The 22,552-nt window shown below is 41.0% G+C and overlaps 7 protein-coding genes and 1 non-coding gene across 9 annotated transcripts; 5 read left to right on the forward strand and 3 right to left on the reverse strand.

Annotated features, from left to right (window-relative positions):
• Positions 1–96: 96 nt before the first annotated feature.
• On the reverse strand, positions 97–2,456 carry Hlc (putative ATP-dependent RNA helicase DDX56). Its single transcript, XM_064682783.1, has 4 exons — positions 2,305–2,456; positions 1,499–2,241; positions 835–1,296; positions 97–779 (listed from the first exon to the last, which is right to left on the reverse strand). Exons 1-4 carry the CDS (start codon positions 2,365–2,367, stop codon positions 356–358), a joined length of 1,692 nt encoding a protein of 563 aa, XP_064538853.1. The 5' UTR covers positions 2,368–2,456; the 3' UTR covers positions 97–355.
• LOC135428728 (small nucleolar RNA Z30a) lies at positions 1,365–1,457 on the reverse strand. The gene has a single exon (XR_010436301.1). It is a non-coding gene; the product is annotated as a small nucleolar RNA Z30a (small nucleolar RNA).
• A 260-nt stretch (positions 2,457–2,716) lies between the features above and the next one.
• On the forward strand, positions 2,717–3,933 carry LOC135428668 (uncharacterized). Its single transcript, XM_064682748.1, has 2 exons — positions 2,717–2,864; positions 2,919–3,933. Exons 1-2 carry the CDS (start codon positions 2,841–2,843, stop codon positions 3,846–3,848), a joined length of 954 nt encoding a protein of 317 aa, XP_064538818.1. The 5' UTR covers positions 2,717–2,840; the 3' UTR covers positions 3,849–3,933.
• A 127-nt stretch (positions 3,934–4,060) lies between these two features.
• Positions 4,061–4,964, forward strand: Mpv17 (Mitochondrial inner membrane protein MPV17). 2 transcript variants are annotated; one of them, XM_064682763.1, is made up of 2 exons: positions 4,061–4,208; positions 4,264–4,964. In XM_064682763.1, the coding sequence occupies exon 2, from the start codon at positions 4,278–4,280 to the stop codon at positions 4,782–4,784; it is 507 nt and encodes a 168-aa protein (XP_064538833.1). In that variant the 5' UTR covers positions 4,061–4,208; positions 4,264–4,277; the 3' UTR covers positions 4,785–4,964. The 2 variants fall into 2 exon arrangements, with proteins under 2 accessions (XP_064538833.1, XP_064538834.1); XM_064682764.1 differs by having other exon boundaries at positions 4,100–4,118.
• Positions 4,965–5,091: 127 nt separating this feature from the next.
• On the forward strand, positions 5,092–7,136 carry mst (misato mitochondrial distribution and morphology regulator). Its single transcript, XM_064682762.1, has 3 exons — positions 5,092–5,262; positions 5,326–6,049; positions 6,113–7,136. Exons 1-3 carry the CDS (start codon positions 5,182–5,184, stop codon positions 7,024–7,026), a joined length of 1,719 nt encoding a protein of 572 aa, XP_064538832.1. The 5' UTR covers positions 5,092–5,181; the 3' UTR covers positions 7,027–7,136.
• Positions 7,137–12,745: 5,609 nt separating this feature from the next.
• LOC135428675 (cuticle collagen 2-like) lies at positions 12,746–13,081 on the forward strand. Its single transcript, XM_064682754.1, has one exon. The coding sequence runs from the start codon at positions 12,746–12,748 to the stop codon at positions 13,079–13,081; it is 336 nt and encodes a 111-aa protein (XP_064538824.1).
• A 7,415-nt stretch (positions 13,082–20,496) lies between these two features.
• Positions 20,497–20,915, forward strand: LOC135428676 (tenecin-3-like). The gene has a single exon (XM_064682755.1). The coding sequence runs from the start codon at positions 20,562–20,564 to the stop codon at positions 20,913–20,915; it is 354 nt and encodes a 117-aa protein (XP_064538825.1). The 5' UTR covers positions 20,497–20,561.
• A 1,265-nt stretch (positions 20,916–22,180) lies between these two features.
• LOC135428677 (tenecin-3-like) lies at positions 22,181–22,441 on the reverse strand. Its single transcript, XM_064682756.1, has one exon. It carries the CDS (start codon positions 22,439–22,441, stop codon positions 22,181–22,183), a length of 261 nt encoding a protein of 86 aa, XP_064538826.1.
• Positions 22,442–22,552: the final 111 nt, after the last annotated feature.

Consider the following 22,552-nt stretch of genomic DNA (forward strand, 5'->3'; position numbering starts at 1 on the left):
GGATCTCAAGAGCAACAGCTTTCACTTAGTCAAACAGAGTTTTACTTTAATTAGAAGGAACATTTACTTTCACCACGAAGATTAAATACGGTATGGTTTATAAGACACAAAACTTTATTTTCGACCAAGCCATATATATATATATAGCTTTCCGACATTGATACGATTTGTGTTAAACAGTTTTGCAAGTGCCTTTTGAATTTGAATGGTCGAAACGTAGCTAAATGTTTGAGCCTAAAACAATTAACGCTGGAGTTGACACTGCATCCGCCGCATTCACAGCTCGTATAGAAACTATTACGCTTAAAGATAACCAGAGCTAAAACTAGAACAACTTTTGGCCAAGTGCTGCCAATTATTTGGCTTTTCTCCGCTTGGGCGCACCGCGTCGCTTGCCATAGTCCACCTCGCTAACCATTAGGGGATCATTGCTCTGTCGCTGGTAGGCACTTTTGGCGCCCGTCGTGCGCGTCGGTTTGGCCGCCTGCGTGTTGGGCCGAGCCAGGGCAACGCGCTTCAGGGCGTTGGGCAATATGTAGTCGGGCACATGGGAGAGATGCGATTGCACTTTGATGGTGCGAGCGGGCTTGTCGTGCCGCAGCGCCAGCAGATCGCGTTTGTTCTCCTCGAAGAAGCCCTTCAGTTTCTCACAGTTCAAAATTTCGTTTTTGATCTCCCGTATACGTGTGTCGTGGACAGCGACACGGGTAGCAGCGCGCCAGCAATCCTGGGCGCGATAGCGGAATGCCTCCACCTCCTCCATTTTGAATTGGTAGAGTCTAAGTGTAAAAATTATTAGAATTAGTTGGCACAAGCTGCTGCCACTTGACTTACTTTATGATGTCTTCGCCAGCGGGCTTTTGCGGCTCGTCCGACAGGGCGTCCACTGTAAGGTGCGGCTCTTTGCCCAGGGAACAGCGTAATCGTTCCTCTACAGCCTGGTTAACAGGTAACTCCTTGATGCTGACAAAGGACAGGACCGAACCCTTGTTATTGCCGCGCGCCGTGCGGCCAGCACGATGTATATACGAGGTGACATCGCGGGGAAAATCAAAATTGATGACATTATTCACGCCCTGAAAATCAATGCCACGCGAGGCGCTCGATTCGTGATCCCGTTGGGACTTGTCCTTTGTTTTGCCCGCCGGCTTCTCCAGCAGATGCTCATCCGAGGCAATAATGATGTCATAGATGCCCCTATTAAATTGGCTAATGGTGTGTATACGTATATTCGCCGGCAGCTCCGAATTGAGCACGCACGAGCGTATGCCAAACTGTTCCAGAAACAGACGCACCCTACGGAAGACGAAAGTGTATCTATAGTATAGCTGCATTTAATAGCCACAGCTGTGCGGGCAGCAGCTGCCATCAGAGAGAAGATTAGTCTATGGTCATGCGTGCGCCAATTGTTACCAACTGCGCAATCCCATTGAAGATTTTGTGTGTCATCAGCTGGAGTAGATGGGTGTACCGGCAGGAGTTGTTAGCTTCCACTTACTTGTAACATCGATCCACATTGTTGACGAATATGATGCTCTTGCCCTGGATGAGCGTTAGCTTGAGCAGAGCACACAATATGGCCGGCTTGTCGTTCTCCTCGGCGAGTATGCGCTGATGGGTGAGCTGGTCGAGCGACACCAGATCCGGCTCCTCCAGCTTGAGTGTGACGGCATTGTGCAGGCACAGACCCTTCATGCGTGCCACATCGTCGGATATGGTGGCCGAGACGAGCACCGCCTGGTAAATGGGCGGCAAATGCTTGATCAGCCGCTTAAAGTCCTTCTCATAGCCAAAGGCAAATATCAGATCCGCCTCATCCACCACCAGCGTTTCAATGTGCTGCAAATCGACGACATCCGCATGCGCCAGTAACTTGGATGGCGTCGCAACCACAATGTCTGGTCGTTCGGCCAGCGCATGCCGTTGTGTGGCCACATCATTCGAGCTGCCGGCAATGTCTGCCACACGGACTACCTTGCCGCACGATTCGGCAAGCTGTTCAATGACCTGACGCGACTGCCGGCACAGCTCCTTGGTGGGGCACAGCACCAGGGCGCTGACACACTGTTCGCTGGCATTCATCTTCGAGTTAAGGATCTTCTGTATGAGCGGCAGCGCATAGGCGGCCGTCTTGCCGGAGCCAGTGCGTGCACGTACCACCACATCTTTGCCCTCGAGCAGCAGCGGGATGGCCGTCGACTGGATAAGCGTGGGCTGCACCCAGCCGAGCTGCGCAATTGCCTGTTCCACGGAATTGGCGTTAGTTTTGCAAAGTCATGATATACTAAATGGATGCGTACGTACTTTGAGTATGCGTTGGTCCAGCTCCAGTTCATGGAACTGCAGCAATTTCTGTGTTTGGCTCATTTCGAGCGCTAAAACTGTGCAAAATGCGTGCGGCAGTAACACGCGAAGCACATGAAGGCCGTGCAGTGCTGGGAAATGTCAAAACGAAATAAAAACTTATCGATATCACAAATCATCTGTGAACTGGGCTAATCGATATGTAGATTCTGGCGAAAAACACTTAACATGCGGTTCAATTGCACCAAATCTGGTAGTATATTGGTAACAAGGCATTTTTAAAAAATACCAAATTGCTTTCTCTGCTTTTAAATACAATTAAATAGGCTAGTTTTTTTAAAATAAACAAGGAAGTAATTGATGCAAGCAAGTATTTCTGATAGGCATTCAAGCAAAATGTGAATTTAAGATAAATATATCGATATATATATATTCGAAAATTGCTCAACACTGCCCAAGATAGCGCACGTGCAGGGGCGCTGCAGCGTTTGGTCTCGCGTATTTCTCAGTTGTTTATAAAAATTAAGCAATTTAAAATGGAGCACGATGATACGAAGAGAGTACGTAAATGGTATTGGATAGTCCAAATATTCACACATTGAATACACTTACAGGTGATACGATTGAAGGTGGAGAACGGTGTGGTTAAAGATGAAAAGAAGATAGTTCGCCAATTTCACAGGCAGTGCAAAAGTGAATTTCTGGAAGAGAATGAATATGCAGCAATCGAGGCGGATCGCTTCTCGGCCGAATGCAGCGAGCCCATACAATGCTTTGATCCGGCCATACACGATGCCTGGATAATGCAATGCCCCAAGGGCATCGATATCGATGCATTGGCCGGCAAGCGAATCAAGATGCCCGGCCGTCGTTATGTGGGCGACATTCAGGTGCGGACCACCCATTACGAGCACCCATTGACAAATTCCGTTGGCTATGCCAACAACAAGGGCAAATATGCGGTGCGATTGCTGCCACTAGTCGGGCATGTGGTAGTTAGTCGGCGTTTGAATATGGAAAGACCTGGCGACGACGGGGAAGCAAATAAATTTCCAAAACCCAGTGGACCTCCAAAATTTCGATTGCCCGTACGTCATCCGTTCTTTGGACGTGACTACAAGACGCGCATTGAGATCGACAAGAAAACGTCGAAAAAGCTGCGAAATGCGGATAAAAAATGCACCGAAGTGAAAGAGAAATTGCGTACCACCAGCAATTTCTATAAGATACGCAGGAAATTGCTGAGCACCACGCAGACGCTGGCCCAAAAGGAGCACGATGTGCGGCAATCGGTGCTAACGGGCGTGGCGCCCAAATTCATGCAGGATAGCGCGCATCCCGATTATGTGGAACTGATGGACAGCGATGAGGAGATAACCCAATTGGAGCAGCCCATCAAGAAAAAGTCCACCAAGCACAAAGTCAATGGCGAAGTGGAAATTAAAGTGGAAGATGACGATGTGGTGCCAAGGCGGAAGAAAAAGAAAAAGCTGGAGCCCAATGGCAATTTGCCGCTGAACAGTCCAAAAAAGAGGAAGCTGTAAAGACGCAAGACTACATAAATCATAAACTCTCGTTTTAGCTATGTATTATGTACATAAATATTTTAAATATATGTAACAAGATAAATTTGTTAATTTTTTTTGCCGTTAGGTGTTATTTGTGCATAAATGCATTTGCAGTGTGAATGGTTGATTGAGAAGAGGCAGCAACATGTGCGTTGTTTATCGATATCCGATTGTGTCTGCTTTGAAGTAATCGATTGCTTGTGTGTCAACACTATTTTGGCAGCTAAGCAATCTGAATTGTTTGAGGTTGGCTAAATATTTTAAATAGGCTGTGTCGAACAGGAAACTAGGGAAATTCAAAATTAACAATCGTTACGGGGCGCGTCCTAATTAACTGTATGCACTTGTATGAATTAAACCAATATGTTAATTTAAGTAATTGCATTTACAGCTCCACGAATCAAAATGGCATTGTCCGGTTACATACGCGAGGGTCTGAATGTGGCTCTCATCATGGGCGCTGGTGATATGATCGCACAAATGGCCGTCGAGAAGAGGGACTTTAAGGATTGGAACGCCGGCCGCACGGCACGGTTCAGTGCACTCGGCCTGGTCCTTGTCGGGCCCTCGTTGCGCAAATGGTACGGCGCGCTGGATACTATGGTAGTCAAGGAGCAGTCAACAGTGCAGCGCGGCATCAAGAAGATGTTAATCGATCAAGGCTGTTTTGCGCCCCCATTTACATTGCTTCTGTCGTATCTGGTGCCATATATCAATGGCGAGAAGCATGAAACGATTGTGAAACGGATAAAGGAAAACTATTTTACGATAATGAAAGGAAGTTTTATGGTGTGGCCATTGGCGCAAACAATTAATTTCACTTTAGTTCCCGTGCAGTATCAAGTCATCTATGTGCAAGTAATTGCTCTCTTTTGGAATTGTTTCTTGTCGATGATGCTTAACGAACGATAAGATGGCCAATGAATTCGTAGCTCCACAGAGACCTGAATAGTGTGGTAAATACATGCCGCTACTAAAATAGACTGAAAGATAATTATGTAGCAACTCGCTTCAACTTACAGAAGTACACTCATAAAATTGTGCAACCAATTTATTTTTGGTTATCAAGTAAACACGTTCAGGTTTCTGAAACTGTTCTGAGTTCAATTTTTGGGGCATGGATGACTTTTTGAAAATTGGGCGCAAATCAGCTGTTCGAGTGCCATTCACGTGTTCACGTTGCGCTGACATTTCTATCGATAAAAAATACTAGTTCAGTCATTAATCGATAAGAGGTACGCTTAGCAGCTGCCCACTGCGCGCGTTCAATGACAATTTGTGCTTAAATTAGTCATAATTAAAGTACAACATGGACCATACACGTGAGATACTGACATTTCAGTTTGGTACATATGCCAATTATGTGGGCGCACACTTCTGGAACCAACAGGTAAGCAACAATACCAAATGTCACGCACAAGTGGTCGACATTTTCACTGCCTCATGTCCATAGGAGGCAAACTTTGTGTACGATCAGGAGAACAGCGGCAATGTGTCTGAGGAGCAGTTGCCCCATAATGACATACTCTACAGAGAGGGTCGGAATGATCAGAAACAAACGACTTATACGCCGCGCATGCTCTCCGTAGATCTTGTGGGCACGCTGGGCCATCTGCCCGTTGTGGGTGAGCTGTATGGCAATTATCTGCAGTTGGCGGATGAGCAAAATGCTGATGAAATCCAGAAAGTCAAAGAATTGGCCGAACAGAATAAGCTGTCCACGCACGGTGAGCTGGATGTACGCAAGCAGCCGACCGCTACATTGTCCGAATATCAGCAGGATTTGCTTAAGGGCGCCGTTAATACGCAGGATAAGGACTACAATTTGGCTGGTACCTGCAACAGCTGGGCGGACTATCTTTATGCACGTTACCATCCACGTTCGTTTAATTTGCTGCACGGTTTGGTGCGTCAGCCGGACGTCCAGGTGCTGGGCACACATGCCGCCGGCGTGGAATTGTGGCAATCTGTGTCCTTTAACGAGGACTTTTGCGATCGCATACGCATGTACGCCGAGGAATGCGATGGACTGCAGGGCTTCCAGATGCTCTTTGACATTGATGATGGCTTCAGTGGACTGGCCAGCAAGTGTCTAGAGCATTTGAATGATGAATACAGTCGCGCCAGCTTTGTCCTGCCGCTGCACTATCCACGCAACATCGCCTATGCCCAAGCAGGTGGGCACTATTTAGGTTTTCTCTGTTATCCACTGTGACTAAATCTTTGCTTGTGCTTTGCAGACCCACGCACCGCCCACGGCATTCGTGTGGCGAACAGCGTGCTCAGCTATTATCATCTCAGCGAGCAGGCGAATATGTTTACGCCGCTGTCCACGCTGGAGACCATTTGGCGCAATAACACGCTGCAGTCGCGCCAGCTGCCCGGTCTGCACTGGCAGCCGGACAATCTGTATCAGAGCTCTGCCGTGCTGGCGGCATATTTGGACACAGTTACGCTCGGCTATCGTCTGCGCCAGACGCCCGAAACACTGTTGCGTTTCTGCGATCGCGTCTGCCCCTCTGGCCGCAAAATGACCGCGGCTGCATTGGCCCTGCCCTTGGGCATGCAGCAAGAACAGGATCTCATTGATTATTTGGACCAGGGTGCGAGTGGTCCGCTGTTCACACAGCTCACGCCTGGCTGTGAGCCGGGCAACTCGCATATTGTACAGTCGGTTGTAGCGCGCGGCATTCCCTACGCACGGCTCAAGCGTCCCCTGGAGCTGGCCGGGCCACAGCTGCGCATGTCCGCCTATAAATGCGACAGCGTCTCCCAAATGCTCCAATTGTATTATCAATGTGCCTATCATGGCAGTCTGACGCATGCCGCCGCCACGCCGCTGCCACTAAAGACGCAGCTGCCGTTCCCCTATGAGATCTTTGAGACACGCGTTGCCACCGATGGCTTTATGCTGCCCGGTGAGGCGCAGCGTGAGCCGAAGTCACGTGTCGCCAGCGCACCAGCCTTGGCTGCGATACAGAACTCCAGCAAGCTGGGTCAGCATCTCGATGCGCTGCACGCCCAAACACATCGCGTTCAGGTGGCCAAATTGCAGGGTTACTCTCAGTCGGGCTTCGAGCGGGATGAGTACGAAACGGCGGTCGATAAGCTACTCGAGTTTCGTGACAATTACGAAGATTCCCAGTATCTCTAAGGCGGGAATCGTCAACTGTGATAGACAGACACATACCCACACACACACACATTTAAATAAACACACTATTAACAGGATTCGTTCCTGGATTCGTAAAGACCTAAACATTAGCACACACAAAGAACATGTTAACAGGTAAATTTATTAAATATTTTCATTTGTCTGTTAGCTCTTATAGAACTTTTAGAGCATTCTTGATAAAAACATGTTATTATTCATGTTCTGTTAATAACATGTTAATGCTGTGATTCCGGCTGCCACATGTGGTAGAAATGTACCAATTTACCAATTAAATGGTACTTTTTAGATTTATTAGAGCACTGTACCAATATATATGAATTGGTACTTTTGATCCCCTTCTAAAAAGTTGTCATGTGTAACGTATAAAAGGAAACTTCTCCGAACCCATAAAGTATATATATTCTAGATCAGCATCAACAGCAGAGTTGATATAGCCATGTCCGTCTGTGTCTATAGGAATTAGTCTCCCAGTTTTAAGGTCCGTCGTTCTGTTGTGGGCAGTTCATATGTATGTCGGAGTCGGACGAATGGGACCACTATATCATATAGCTATCATAGGAACAATTGTTTTAAAATTTAGTTCTTGTATGGAAAACTTTTTTGTTTTTCAAGATATCTCGATCAAACTCGGCATTTAATAGATTTACTATGCGCCTTATGTGTGCGCAAAATTATATTGATATCGGATAACTATATCATATAGCTGCTATAGGAACGATCGGTTGAAAATTTAGTTCTTGTCAGAAAACCTTTTTTGTTTTCCTAGATAATTTGACCGATCTCGGCATATATTAGTTTCGCTCTGCTCGCCATTAATATTTGCAAAATAATATCCCAATCGCATCCCTATATCATATAGCTTTCATAGGAACGATCGGCCGAAAATTTAGTTCTTGTAAGGAAAACTCTTATTTTTCAAGATATCTCGATCAAATTCGGCATTTAATAGTTTTACTATGCGCCTTACGTGTGCGCATAATTATATTGATATCGGATGACTATATCATATAGCTGCTATAGGAACGATCGGGCAAGAATTTAGATCTTGTAAGAAAAACTTTTTTGTATTTCAAAATATCTTGATCAAACTCGGCATTTATTAGATTCGCTATGCTCCCCATAAATATGCAAAATCGTATCCAAATCGGACCACTTTATCATATAGCTGTCATAGGAACGATCGGCCGAAAATTTAGTTCTTGTAAGGAAAACTCTTTTATTTTTCAAGATATCTCGATCAAACTCGGCATTTAATAGATTTACTATGCGCCTCACGTATGCTCAAAATTATATTGATATCGGATAACTATATCATATAGCTGCTATAGGAACGATCGGGCAAGAATTTAGATCTTGTAAGAAAAACTTTTTTGTTTTTCAAAATATCTTGACCAAACTCGGCATTTATTAGATTCGCTATGCTCCCCATAAATATGCAGAATCGTATCCAAATCGGACCACTTTATCATATAGCTGTCATAGCAACAATCGGTCGAAAATTTAGTTCTTGTATGGAAAACTTTTTTGTTTTTCAAGATATCAGAATCAATTTCGGCACTTAATAGTTCTAATGTGTTCCTTAAATATCTGCAAAATCCTATTAATATCGGCTACATAAAAGTATGTAAATATGGGCATTACTTCGATTTCGTGCTATAATTTAATTGTTAAGTTCAATTTTCCGGAATTTTGTTCGCTTGACACGTTAAAAAACTGAATTTTTTCCGTTCGGTACGCGTTCGGTCAAAAGAGCGGTCGAAAAAAAATGTCGGCTGGTTAAAGGAGATATCCGCCAAAGGGAGCTTTCATTGTATACGGCGAGGCTTCCATTAGCTTTTAGCGTAGCCCCCCCCAATGCAATGTTAGGCAACGGTGTTGTTGTTGGTGTTGTGCTCAAAGTGTTGACCAGCTTTTTGTTCTGGCCGCTGCAAGTCAAAGGGTTAACTTGAATGGCGCACTTCGTCCTGTCGCTTCATTTGATTGACAGCAGCTGGTGTAAATGGGGCCTCAATATATTACGGGCAAGTTGCAATTTTTAGGTGAAAAGGTGATGTCTGAATTTGAAATAAAAGCGAAGCCGGGTAATATCCGCTAATGGCTTATGTTAACTTAAGGTTGCATAGCTTAACAAATAACTGACAGCTGAAAATTGGTTCAACTCCAAGATAAATGGCAAGGCAAATTAATGTATTCTTTACGAAGATCGAGCGAGAACACTTGAAAGTAGAGGCTTCAACTTTTCGAATCATTTGAACTTTGAAAAATATTAGGAAAGAAATTTGAAAGTAATTTAAATTTGGTAATGAGCAGCAATAAGTTTTGGCTTGCACAGCTCACAAGTAACAAAAAAAAAACCGTAATGAATATGAATATAAAAATGAGTAGAACAAAATCGCAGCTCTTAAAACATTTGATATACATTCAAATATAGGAAGCTTTCGTAAATGCCACATGAAAGATAATTTATATGCATAACAAAATATTTCTACTGTAATGTAATCAGGCTTACAGATATTTGCATTCGTTTAATTGTTTCCTTCGGCATCGACACTCGTTGGCATTCACATTCAAAAGACTCGCTTGAATTCGGTTATTCCAAATGCAGGCATTCGTTTGTTTCATTTGAGCGAGTAGCTCGAGTTCGTTACATTCGTTGAGCAGCGAGTGATTTATTCTAAACTCTGTTAAGTTATTAATAGAGAGGAAAGTACTTTAAATGTGGAAGCAATCTTTAAGATAACAGATACTAGATATTTATATATATATATATTTATTCGTTAGTTTGTTTTCGAGCGAGTATTTGCTACTACAAATTGAATTCATATAGGTTGCTTTAAACAGACCAATGCTACCTTTTGCCTGTGGGAATACAGGGTAGCTAAAGGGTTTACTTTGTGGTGCTTTCGCCTCCGATGAGCCACTGTCAACGCTGGGAACTCCGGACTGGCGAGTGGCCTGATTTAAAGAGGCGTCAATTGATTTAACGGCAAAAATCTTTTGTATAGCTGCAAATTTTCAAGGATTTCTTTTTTTTGTGCAGCTCTTTGAACTTTGACTACGTGCGCGCGGCCATTCAAGCCTTTATATTTTTGTCAAGAGGGGGAGGTATTTGTTTTTTGTTTTCCTTTTTTTTTTTTTTTTTGTTGGGGTTGGGTTTTTCGGCAATTCGAACTTTTCGTTTGCCTAATTTATATGAAAATTTATTGGCAATAAAGCGGCCGTAATTGAAATCTCAGCGAAAGTAAATCACAATTTGATGGCCTAACAAAGATGAAGTGGTGCCGAGCAGCCGATAAAAGGCCGGACTATGTTGTGGATGCACAACGATATGATGAGGTTAATAATTCTCTTCTTTAAAGGGGTCAGTTGGGTTCAAGCGAGGGCACGGCCTCGTTTGGTGCCCCTTTTGCCACATTGTTGTGCAAATTAAATTTCAATTTGATTGGCACACAATTCCTTGAGCTAACTCCCACACTCTCGCTCTCTCTGTGTTTCCCTCCCCCTCTCTCTCTCTCTCTCTCTCTCTATCACTGTCTCTCTCTGTCTCTGTGGCAGCAGCTGCCGGGGAAACAAGGGCTCGGCCCAAAGCTTGATATTAAAATTATGCCAACGTCTTTAATGGAAGTTGTGCTTCGCATTTTAAATTGACTTGCATTTATTTTATATACATTTTTCTCTCCTCCTTAGTTTTATTACTTCCTTTTTTTTTTTAATTTCATTCGTTTAATTTCGTAAGGTAAGTGTAGGCGGCCCGTAAACTGAAGCCAGCTGCATTAATATGCAGCACAGTCGCTCGCCTTCAAATAGAATCCTGTGCCTGTGCCTGCAACTACAAAACACTTGAAATATTATCTTTCAATTGCACTTGGTCGATGTTGTGGCAGTTAATACCCTGTATACAAGGAATAATGATGAAAAGGGCATATACTCATCGTGTGGAATGGGAATAGTATCGTTGAGAGTATGTTGAGCAGATTGCGAGAAGGCTTTTAACTTGTTGTACATCAAGTTGTTTTCACATTATCGATAATTCTTTACGTTTCGATTGAATCGATTAGTGTTGTTAAACAACACTCAAATAAATTACATTTAAATTTTGTTAAAATTTAAAAATCAGTCCGTCTTAGAGTTCTATTCTTGATTTTTGGTCTACTTTATGCACTGAAATTCTTTAATTGATCGAGTAAAAAGAATATTAGTTATAAAGTGAACCATTTTTTGGTATAGGCAGATCTGAGGCAAGCGCAAGCAGAGCCAATTTCTAAGATGCATGAGTGAAGTATGAGAGTATGTGAGTATATGAGTGAAGAAGTAAGTCCAGGCAATTTAAAGCTGAATCTAGGGTATCTGCTAGTCGAGCATATTGCACAGTAGTTATTTAGGCAACCATTTTCTTGTATGGGTAGATCTGAGGTAAGCGCAAGCAGAGCCATTTTCTAAGAGTCAATTTGAAGATGAAACCTGGGTATCTGCTAGTCGATCATATTGCTGCTTAACAATGTTCAGCACGTGTTATAATCGTATAATATATGATCTTAGGTTCTAGAAAGATGTTGCAAGGCTTTGTATTTGCAACCACAAATCGTTGTCGGCATTTAAAGGAGACTTTTTCTTTGCTGTAGCTTACAGTTAATGCAATTAAATGTAAATGTAAATAATGTTATTTTTTATTGTATGTTACAGACAAAATTATATAAAAAGTAGATATTTATATTGACTTATCATTAATAGTTTGTCTAAGTGCTTACTTACAATTTAACATCTGGTCAGGTGGCCCAGTTGCTCATGATAGGGTAGGCAACACCTGACCTGGTCGGGAAGCTGCTCTCACATCAGCACAGTATAGCAACAACAACCTATTCTTTGACTACCGATCATATATGTACATACATATATGCAAATATTTGAGTAGGTAGCACAGCGATACCCTACCTAAGCCTCTGCTCCCCTCATCGTTCCACACGTTATATGTTACAGTATAGTTATGGTTATAACTGGCATGCGCAGATTATTATCGATAGCTTATTCCATGTTCATGAAATCGATAATAATCGATATCGATATTCTGTTTTTGATAGCCTAACTAGCAGCTCATAAGAGCTAGAAACGCCAAATTTAGTATGTTCAGCCTCGTATAATATGCACAGATCCCGAATATTTCACTTATTCGATACTCTTCTCCCCAAAAAATTGATGTAAATTACTTACGAGTCATGGCCTTGAGCTTTGGTACTTACACATGTGAGGTTGTCATATTTACGACCCGAAAGTTATCTCCCAGTCAGGAATTTCCGACTTTTCTATTGTCTATCAAGATATTTCTTAAGGCATTGAGGCTTAAACAGAACTCGATTCCCGTCGGATGCTCGAGATGTATCCACGTAGTTTTTCTTGGCTTAGAAATTTCAGGGTTATGTTAGCATTTTTGCAGTCTATTGTGATCTATTTTGCTCTATTGTCATTATTTGTGATCCATTGTGGTTCATGTGATCTTAAGTCTAGACATGGCTACGCTCGGTTCTATCGAAATACCAAAACCTGACGTCAATTTACACAAGCTGGGTTGGGTCAGCATTGAAACAGCTGTACGGCGGGTAATTTTCCGGCCGTAGAGCCGAACAATCGCTATATAAGGGGCCCCGTTGGCTGAGTTGGGCATAAGTCAGCTTTGGAATCGACTAAGAAGAAATTCATTAAAATGCGTGCCTTGATCTTGATAACTCTGCTTGCCGTCGTGGCCGTCGCAGCCGCTCAGGGACCTCGTGGCCCCAGACGTGATGATGGCGGTCGTCCAGGTGGTCCGCCCGGCGGTCGTCCTGGTGGTCCGCCCGGCGGTCGTCCCGGCGGCCCGCCCGGCGGTCGTCCTGGTGGTCCTGGTGGTCCGCCCGGCGGTGGTCCTGGCGGCCCGCCCGGCGGCTGGGGACCATCCAACTCGACATCCACAACCAGCACAACGGCAGCCCCGAGCGACGACAGCAGCAGCACGGAAACTACTACCGAGATCTCCACGGAGGATTCCACGGCTGCTGCTTAGTTTCTGCTACAGTTTTTCTGGATTCTTTTCGTCAGCTCTACTACAGCTGCAGCAGAAGTTAATCGGCTTCAATTCACTTGAGATCATGCAAACACACAAAAAAATCTATATATTATGATTAAAGAACATTTATATGAGATCACAGCTAAATGGTATTATGGGAAAATTATCTTCAAAATGAAAAATTGTAGTCAAGTTCTTTAAACTTTGAAAGTACTTGTTACAAATGAACGAATGGAAATTTGAGCGAAGTGCACAACATTTCCTTACTTTCACAAATTTTGCATAGTATTTTGACCATCAAAAATCTTTAATTTCAATCGAAAATAAAGAAATTTTGTGTTGAATTCAACTCAAAATGTCTTTATTATAAATTAAATTGAAGAACTTTAGAGTTGTGCGTAAAAATAATGGATTTTATAGGATACGATATTTGTCTTAAGATCGTACGAAAAGGTTAAAAAAGTTTGTTTTCTAAAACTGAGCGATACGTTTTAATACCTTTATAGAGGGTATAATAATTTTGTCCTAAAACGTGTAACGCATAAAAGGAGATATCTCCAAGCCCATAAAGATAACATATTCTAGATCAGCATCAACAGTCGAGTTGATATTGTCCATGTCTATCTGTCTATCTGTTTCTTTGCGAATAGGTGCGTCTTTCTGTTGCAGACAGTACATATGCCGGATCGGGCCTCTATGTCATATATCGGTCAAAACTTATTGGGAGAGCTTTTCTGTTTATCGAGATATCCTGACCAAGCTATGTACCAAGTCTCAAGATCGCACTTCTATATTATATAGCTCTACAGAAAGAATTGGTCGAAAAATAAGTTTTATTCTTTACGAGCTTCCCTATTCTTACATATCTGCAAAAACCGTAAAGCAAATGTCTTCAAGCTCATTAAAACTTCACCATGCCAAGGATAATCTAACTTTCTTGCATTTTTGTTTTTTGCAATTTTGCAATTTGGATGAAGTTATGCCAGATTATGCAGGCGTTACCTGTGTCGATGTGATCCCACGAAAACTCAATTTAAAACTGGAATATTATTTATAAATAGAATGTCAGCTTTTTTTTTGTTTATGGCTTTTTTGCCCCTTTTGCAACAGGATGTAAGTTAAGTGCATCGCGGATTGTCGAGCGTACAAATAATCGATATGGATCGATAAACATCTAGATTTCTCTTCTATATCAAGGCTAAAATTAATCGATATGCAGCGATAAATTGGAGATAATGCGGTGGAAAGCTTCGTAGAACTTTAAGGCTAATATGGTGTTACATAAATGAAGCTTCAAGGCTGAATAAAGCTGTTGGAAATTAATCAAAGCACGCGTCAAGCGTTAAGCAATTAGCGTCGATAACGCATTTAAGTGGGAAAATTGAAAACCGAATTGAGGCCGGAACTGGAACTGAGGTTGGAGCTGGAGCTGGAGCTGGAGCTGGTGCTGGTGCTGGAGTAGTCCTGGCGTCCTGGAACTTGGTCACTTTTTGCATTTAACACGTAATAACAATTACAAATGCGCACTCCACAAATCAAGTGAATGAACCAACCGCCCTGGCCAGGCAGTCGGAGCTGCTGGAGCTGCCGGAGGAGCCGGCTCCACGAGCTAGACTATCCGTAACAGGCAGCTGGCGGGCTGCGTGGCACTAATTACAATTCAGGACGCGTTGCACTCCAAAGTTGTTGCTCATTCAACACTCGAAGTGAGTGCCGCCAAGTGTTGCACAAAGTGCGGGCGCAGCGGGCGCAGCGGGCGTAGATCAAAGTAACAATTTGCCCAGGCCGAGGCCCAGGGAGCTACCTTCCCCTTGTAATTAAATTATGTGCCAAGTGACGTACTCGTCGTCGTCGTCGCTGGAGTTACAGACGGAGTTCCAGGGGCAGAGAGCAGAGGAACTTGTGGCTTGGGCGTAGCAAGGATGGGGTATACGGCTGGGGGAGTCCTGGCAGACAAAGTCGTTGGGTTTTCTTGCGCCCATCGGAGATGTTGCGGCAAATTAAGTTTGCTTTTGTTCTAGATTAAAAAGGCATTGAAATGTCGACAAGGACGACAGAAGGGACAACCTGCTTGTGGCAGCTAGAGGGGGGAGTGGGACTAGAGGAGGCCTTAAGGAACTGCGCTGCGGTGTAAGCAACAGTTAAAATGACGCCTTCGGCCAAATGAAGTTAACTTTGTTAAGTTTGTTTTGCTTTCGGCCATACGGCAAATGGCTTCGGTTCGGTTCGGTTCGCTTCGGTTCATGATTAAGTTCCAGCAAGTACTTAAATCAAATGGAAAATCGAATCAATAGACCTTATTGAAGTCCACTCGTTTAATTTACGAGCTGACCAGTTTGATGGTAACAAGAGCTCGTTTGTTCCTGACATGTGACTAGTTCCCCAATTGTTTTTTGAACTTCTGCTTCTGCATTGCTTAGCAACAAGTGTCAGGTTGATTTGATGGCGTGCCAAGTCTTTTGCATCAAATTCAAAATACATAGCCAAAAGTTGGTATCAACTGTTTCTCCCAATGAAAATGAAAGAAGCTTTTACATAAATCTCTGAAAATGATTTGGAAACCGATCGTAATGTAAACAAATACCTTTCCTACAACCTTTTTTCGCCCATTTTCCACACTTGCGGGTGAAATTTCCAAAATTGCTGAAACACATATTCATTTAGTTCTTATTTAGGGCTTTGAAAAGAAGTTTCATTGGACAAAATTTAAAACTTCGCCCAACAAATATTTGATCCACCGATTTCCTTAAAGATTCAGTAATGAATTTGAATCCGAAGCATTACCTAAACAAAGATCTTTGAAACTGAGCTTGAGGCCGATCAATTTTATATATAGAGATAAATATTTGTAATTACGTACTCACCTGTAAATTCCAGCACACGATTTTTAAATCGTTATCTATCAGTAGACGGGAGACGAACTTTTATATAAACATTTCTTTGCGAAAACAAAAAAAAGATAATTTTTATTATCTTATTCGAATTAGCGAAAATCGCATAGTAGAGCAATATTTCCAAAAATGGAAACTACAATGCATGCATACGATTGTAAAAGTTGTTACTTTTATTTTAAATATAATGGGACATAGTTATGTTTATAATACATACCACTTTTTTTAATGGCCTCCAGTAAAGCCACAGCCACTGCCTCCTACACAGTTGAAGCCTCCTCCTCGATTGCGCAAGCCGCCGCCTCCTTTGCATGAAATGAAGCCTTAGCCTGAGACTTACTTGACTTTATGAGAATCGAGTAGTAGGGCATTAGTTGAGAATACGTTTTTTATTTGTAATTTGCAGCGCAGCTACACTTGGTCTTGCGTATAAACATAGAAAATATATGCATGCATTCATTTACATATATATGCATACACATGCATATATGCATGCAAACTTACAAAAATTCGTGTATACATACATACATTTATACAAACATATATTAATGAAATGTGTGATGAGACAAACATACTTACATACATACACATATAAAACTAAGTGTATATGCATACGCACATACATACATAGATACAGACATACATGCATACGTACATATATACAAACTATATATGTTTATATATATCCGCATACATACAAACAAATACATGCACACATACATACATGCATGCACGCTTACATACATACATACATATATACATACATAAATACATACCCACATACATACATGCATGCATACAAGCATACATAAATGCATACCCACATACATACATGCATGCATACATACATACATAAATACATACCCACATACATACATGCATACAGACATACATGGGAAGAATCGGTCGAAAAATGAGTTCTTTGTATGGAAAAATATTTCATTTAGCTCAGCATTTGAGAGCCTCACCATTCTCGATATCTGCAATACCGTAAGGCAAATGTTTACAAGGGCATTAAATCTGGGGTATGCCCAAGATATTCTTACTTTCTCGTTTGGTATGAAGCTGAAATATTTACTTTAGTGTATATATGGATAGATCCATTTTGTAACAAATCCTTAATCTAATTATGTACTTATCGCAAATGTTTTATATTTGCTTTAGCTTCACTTTCAATGAGGTCTAGCATTTCGCGTTAAAAAAAGTTTTAAAGCGAATATTTGTCACACAAGATGAAGATTTTTTGATGTGAAGCTTAGATGCTAAAAATATAATTATCGATTCAAAAGTGTAATCGATTGTAATTCATTTCAAACACACTTTAAAAGCAAACTCTTTATTTGTTTTACAACACTGCAAAATGCATTAAAATTTTATTTCGAAAAGTGGTTCCTTGGCATAAATTGAACAAATTGTTGTATATATTTGTGACTTTGAACTAGTTCAAAGCCCTTTTTCAAGTTCATGAGTTAGTTCCTGTTCTTTGTGCAACCTAACCTCAATTTGTACTGGCAAATTGTAAATTCAATAACAGCCAAATAAATATGGATTCATTTGTGGATAACTGGCACAACAGTTGGCTCGGCTTAATAACTAATTCCTCCCTCTCTTTGGGTAAACAAGACAAAGCCCAAAGTCAGCCCAAATTGACACTTAACCCGAAGCCAAAAAGACGAGATAAACTTGTCTGATAATAGATTTAATGTGCCTAATTCAGCTAATTTTGCCTTTTCCGTTTCGAGCAAAAATAATTAACACACGCATGTTAGCTGGAAATGTTATTACGCCCCCCCCCCCTCCCCCTCTCTCACTCTCTCTCTATCCACGACCCTGGCTAACCCCTGCTGCCAGTTACATTTGGTCTTTTATGAGGGGCATGAGCTGGCAAAGGGTGGGAGGGGAGGGGAGGGGGGGGGGTGGGAATTGTTGGCAAATAGGATTTTGGGCAATGTTTTTCTTGTTAAAATACGCTACAAGTGGATGTTATGCTTAGTTGGTGCACTTTATCATTTGGTAAATAAGATTAAGACGATGTCAACAATTGGTATTTAGGCATTAAAATTGACTTTTACAATATATACTAATTATATTGTAGATAAGAGTCATAAGAGTCAAGCGGATTATGAAAGATTAAAATACTAAAAAGAATTTATTCCTTCTTTATTTAAATAAAGTATTTAATTTCTTTATATATTCAAAAGTTTGGATATTTGTCTTGTTCATCTATTTATTATATTTTTTTCAATCAGAAAAAGTCTATGCTTTGGTTTTTTTGTTAATTTGAATAAATTTGAATTCTTTTATCAAGAATCTTGATCTTTAGTTTTTGTGAGAACTGCTTTAATAAGATTTTAAATAAAAAGATTTCGACTTTTTTTTCTTTATTAACTTAAATAAAGTATTTTATTTCTGTATATTTTCAAAATTTGGTATATATTACTTTAGAAAAAGTCTGGGCTTACATTGTTTTTAATATTGAATATTTTCAATAATACTTTCTTTTGTTTTATCAAGAATTGATCATAATACAATCGTATTAGAATATAAATCTATTTGTCTTGAGCATAGTCAAATATTTTTGAATTATTAAAATCTTTTTCATATGCAAAACTATTAAATATCATTAATTTATTTCAATTTAGAAACATTTTCGAGTTAAATTATAACAAAAATTAAAAAAAAAGGGCATTGCATATTCGTTGCTTTTTATAGTGTTTTTTTTTTTGGCTGTTTCTGCTGTTGTCGTTCTTCTTGGTCAATATCATAACAAGTGGAGGCCAAGAGGACAGCTACACACACACAAACACACACACAAACACACACATGCACATACAGGCGCAGAGCGAACTGTATGTGTGTTTGTATTGCTAAACCCATAATCTTGTTGTTTTATAACTTTTAATACCTATAATCCTTTGCCGTTGTTGTTGTCCTGTTTCGTTGAGGTTTCATTTTGTCGCCACAGCATTTGGCAGCTTGTGTTAGCCTGGCTTGTTGCCGCTGTTGTTGTTGCTGCTGTTGGGTGTGCTCCAACAAGTTAACATGTTGTTTGTCGGAAATTGACCAAATAAAATTAAATAGTAAACAATTTTCCAGCACACAATTCAGGGCTAGCGGCCGGATGGCCCACAATAGATGTTGGCTAAATTTCCAATTATCTGCACAATACAATCAAACAATAATGCACATTCACTCCCAACTGGGCAGGGTGTATCTCTCTCTGTGTGTGTGTGTGTGGGCGTGGCAGTGCTACTTAACTGTGTTGCAGTAGCAAGGACTTCAGAAAGAGGTTCTCAAAAGTTTTGACAGCGCGATATGTATAGCCCAATCGGAGTCTCTTCAGTAGCTGATCATCAAGAAATAGTTAAACAGATATATTTATTAAAATATTCAAAGATATTCGTATAGACAAATAAAGCAGATTAATACATTGATCAATAGATATTCGATTACGAAAATATAGTTAATTATAAATATATTAATACATCAATATATCACATATAATCTCTATATATATACTGTAGCTACCTTATGTGATGTAGGTGCACGTTAAGACGGGGTTTCGGGAAATTCCACCCGCAAGTGTGGAAAAATCGCGAAAAACGTTTGTATGTAACTTTTTTGTTTACCATCCGATCGGCCTCAAACTTATTTTCAAAGATCTTTGTTCAAATTCATTTGAGGGGTGTTTCACACTTTTAGGAAAATCCGTTCCTCCTTGGTGGAAATGGAGGTCAAAGATTTGGTGGGTGACGTTTCGCGCTCAAATTCATTTCCAGAGATCTATAAGAAAAATCATTTGAGACGTGTTTCATACTTTTCGCAGAATTCAAACTTTATCGGGTGGAATGCGACTCAAAGATTTTTTGTGCGAAGTTTTAAATTGTGTCCGATTTGCTTCAAACTTATTTTCAAAGCTCTACATAAGAATATAATGAATACGTGTTTCAGCGATTTGGGAAATTCCACTCGCAACATTGGTAAATTGGCGGAAAACGTTTCAATGCAAATTGTTTGTTTACCGTCCGATAATTTTCAAAGCTTTTTGAGAACGTTGATTTTTAACACACGTTTCACGGGCAAGGCCGGGTTATACCCGCTAGTAATATATATATATATATTCACACTGATATAAATTCAATAAAAATATATAGATAAAAATATATTTAAATACATATTTCCGAAAAATATCTTAAGTATTATATACATCATATAAGCCTTGGGATTAATATATGTAGGTAAAGATATCGATATAAATATAAATATATGTTGAATATATGCATATACTCCCTTTATATATAAAGATCAAGAGACGATATGCGTCTCTTTATGTGTGTAAAAGATTGCCAGACTTCATTTGAATCTATAACAGAGTCCTGCAATATTCAAACTCTTGACCTTGCTGAGTTTCCACTCCCAAGCATAATGGGTAGCAAGAAATTTCAACAACAAAACAGAATTTTTTTTGGGGGATTTTTCCATTCAGCACGTGACGTAAATTTGCTGACGAAACACGTCATCAATTGAACAGCTGTGCTGGCAACTTTCCATCTACGAAAATTTGGGTATATAAGACCCGGCGCGATATGGGAAAGGCATCAAAGAGTTTCATTGCTGGAAATAACAAAATGCGCGCTTCTATCTTCATTGTTCTGCTTGTCTTGGTCGCTGTGGCCGCTGCTAGACGTCCTGGAGGAGGCCAAGGAGGTCCTGGCGGTCAGCAGGGCGGTCAGCAGGGTGGTCCCCAAGGAGGACCTCAAGGCGGTCCTCAAGGCGGTCCTCAAGGCGGTCCTCAAGGTGGTCCTCAGGGTGGTCCTCAGGGTGGTCCTCAGGGTGGTCTTTCCAACTCCACTTCTACCACAACGGAAGCTGGCGATGTTTCCACCACCACAGAAGCTGACGCAGAGGCATCTACGGATGCAACCACAGCATCCGAATAATTGGAAGATCCCTCAACTTATTCTATATATATCAATTAAATTTAAATAAATATTATCTGCACACCGTAAACTTTTGTTTATATAGAGAATCTAACCTATGTCGGTTCCCCTTTCTTCCTTTTTATACCCTGAACCCATTGAAAATGGGTAAAGGGGGTATAATGTACTTGTGCAAATGTATGTAACAGGCAGAAGGATGCATCTCCGACCCCATAAAGTGTATATATTCTTGATCAGCATCAACAGCCGAGTCGATTTAGCCATGTCCGTCTGTCTGTCCGTCTGTCTGTCTGTCCGTCCGTCTGTCCGTCCGTCTGTCCGTATGTATGAACGCAAGGATCTCATAACCTATAAGACCTAGAGACTTAATATTTTAGCTGTAGGTCCTCCTAGTCCCCGCGCAGATCGAGTTTGTTTCCGATATTCGATAGCTTGCTTACTTTCCAAGTAATCGATAAAAATCGATATCGAAATCCACCAAACTTCACATGTAGCTTCTAGAATAATATATATATAAAAAGTATCTTTCATTTTATACCCATCGTCTGTTGGAAGAAGAGGGTTCAGGGTATCCCCTAGTCGGGAGCTCCCGACTAGAACCTCTTACTTGTTTTTGTCTGCAAATAAGGGAAATTGGTGAAAAACGTTGTCATCAACATTTTTTGCCTATCATATTCAGTTTCAGCATTTTCTGATGTAGAGCTTTGAAAACTAGTTTGACAATTTTTGGGTGAAACTTAAACGTTCTCCTTTAAAACCTTAGATTTGGATTTTTCAATTGTGGTTTAGTTATCCTTGAATAATTATTTTTGAATATTAGCTTAAAGTCCATTGAATAGAAAATTTAAAAGTAAGGATAGGAAATTTAGGTTTCAAAAACTCTTCAAGCTTTTACTTAAAACTTTAAGAAATAGTTTGAAATTGATTGGATGAATCTTGTAATATCGCCGATTAAATCTCGCTTGCCATTTGAAGCTTTCTAGCTCTAACGAATTAAGCTGATCTTGAAGATGAAGATGATCTCATCACACTAAATATGGATATAAATAAAGATCAAAATAAAGAAAAATATATACATATATAGTTTTCACAGTTAACTTGTAGAACAGACTCACATCTTTGAACTTTTGGGTACAATTGCATTCATAGGCTTGACTCTACATAAAGTACAAATCTGTTTGAGGTTTTGAGCGTATAGGTGGTTTTTATTTATTTGAATAATATATACACATATATGTATAATAAAAAGTTAAGGGATCTTCAAACTATATGGAAGTTATAGTTGCGTCAGTAGAAGCCTCTGCATCAGCTTCTGTGGTGGTGGAAACATCGCCAGCATCGGTTGTTGTAGAAGTGGAGTTGGAAGGACCTCCTTGGGGACCGCCTTGAGGACCGCCTTGAGGTCCTCCTTGGGGACCACCCTGCTGACCGCCAGGACCTCCTTGGCCTCCTTGGCCTCCTCCAGGACGTCTAGCAGCGGCCACAGCGACCAAGACAAGCAGAACAATGAAGATAGAAGCGCGCATTTTGTTACTTCCAGCAATGAAACTCTTTGATGCCTTTCCCATATCGCACCGGGTCTTATATACCCAAATTTTCGTAGATGAAAAGTTGCCAGCACAGCTGTTCAATTGATG

Source organism: Drosophila montana, unplaced genomic scaffold (genome assembly GCF_035044405.1).
Source record: "Drosophila montana isolate Dmon_TW-CO22-7 unplaced genomic scaffold, ASM3504440v1 contig_2496_1, whole genome shotgun sequence".
Taxonomy (NCBI): Eukaryota; Metazoa; Arthropoda; class Insecta; order Diptera; family Drosophilidae; genus Drosophila; species Drosophila montana.

What these genes read in the sequence shown, in the direction of transcription:
- LOC135428676 (XM_064682755.1), top strand. Translation starts at nt 20,562, where the DNA reads ATGGGAAAGGCATCAAAGAGTTTCATTGCTGGAAATAACAAAATGCGC.
- Hlc (XM_064682783.1), bottom strand. Translation starts at nt 2,367, where the DNA reads ATGAGCCAAACACAGAAATTGCTGCAGTTCCATGAACTGGAGCTGGAC. An exon ending in AATGTGGATCGATGTTACAA is followed by an intron (nt 1,297 to 1,498) that starts GTAAGTGGAAGC and finishes CGTCTTCCGTAG; the next exon opens with GGTGCGTCTGTTTCTGGAAC. An exon ending in GCTGGCGAAGACATCATAAA is followed by an intron (nt 780 to 834) that starts GTAAGTCAAGTG and finishes TTTTACACTTAG; the next exon opens with ACTCTACCAATTCAAAATGG.
- Mpv17 (XM_064682763.1), top strand. Translation starts at nt 4,278, where the DNA reads ATGGCATTGTCCGGTTACATACGCGAGGGTCTGAATGTGGCTCTCATC.
- mst (XM_064682762.1), top strand. Translation starts at nt 5,182, where the DNA reads ATGGACCATACACGTGAGATACTGACATTTCAGTTTGGTACATATGCC. An exon ending in CACACTTCTGGAACCAACAG is followed by an intron (nt 5,263 to 5,325) that starts GTAAGCAACAAT and finishes TCATGTCCATAG; the next exon opens with GAGGCAAACTTTGTGTACGA. An exon ending in CATCGCCTATGCCCAAGCAG is followed by an intron (nt 6,050 to 6,112) that starts GTGGGCACTATT and finishes TGTGCTTTGCAG; the next exon opens with ACCCACGCACCGCCCACGGC.
- LOC135428668 (XM_064682748.1), top strand. Translation starts at nt 2,841, where the DNA reads ATGGAGCACGATGATACGAAGAGA. An exon ending in AGCACGATGATACGAAGAGA is followed by an intron (nt 2,865 to 2,918) that starts GTACGTAAATGG and finishes ATACACTTACAG; the next exon opens with GTGATACGATTGAAGGTGGA.
- LOC135428675 (XM_064682754.1), top strand. Translation starts at nt 12,746, where the DNA reads ATGCGTGCCTTGATCTTGATAACTCTGCTTGCCGTCGTGGCCGTCGCA.
- LOC135428677 (XM_064682756.1), bottom strand. Translation starts at nt 22,441, where the DNA reads ATGCGCGCTTCTATCTTCATTGTTCTGCTTGTCTTGGTCGCTGTGGCC.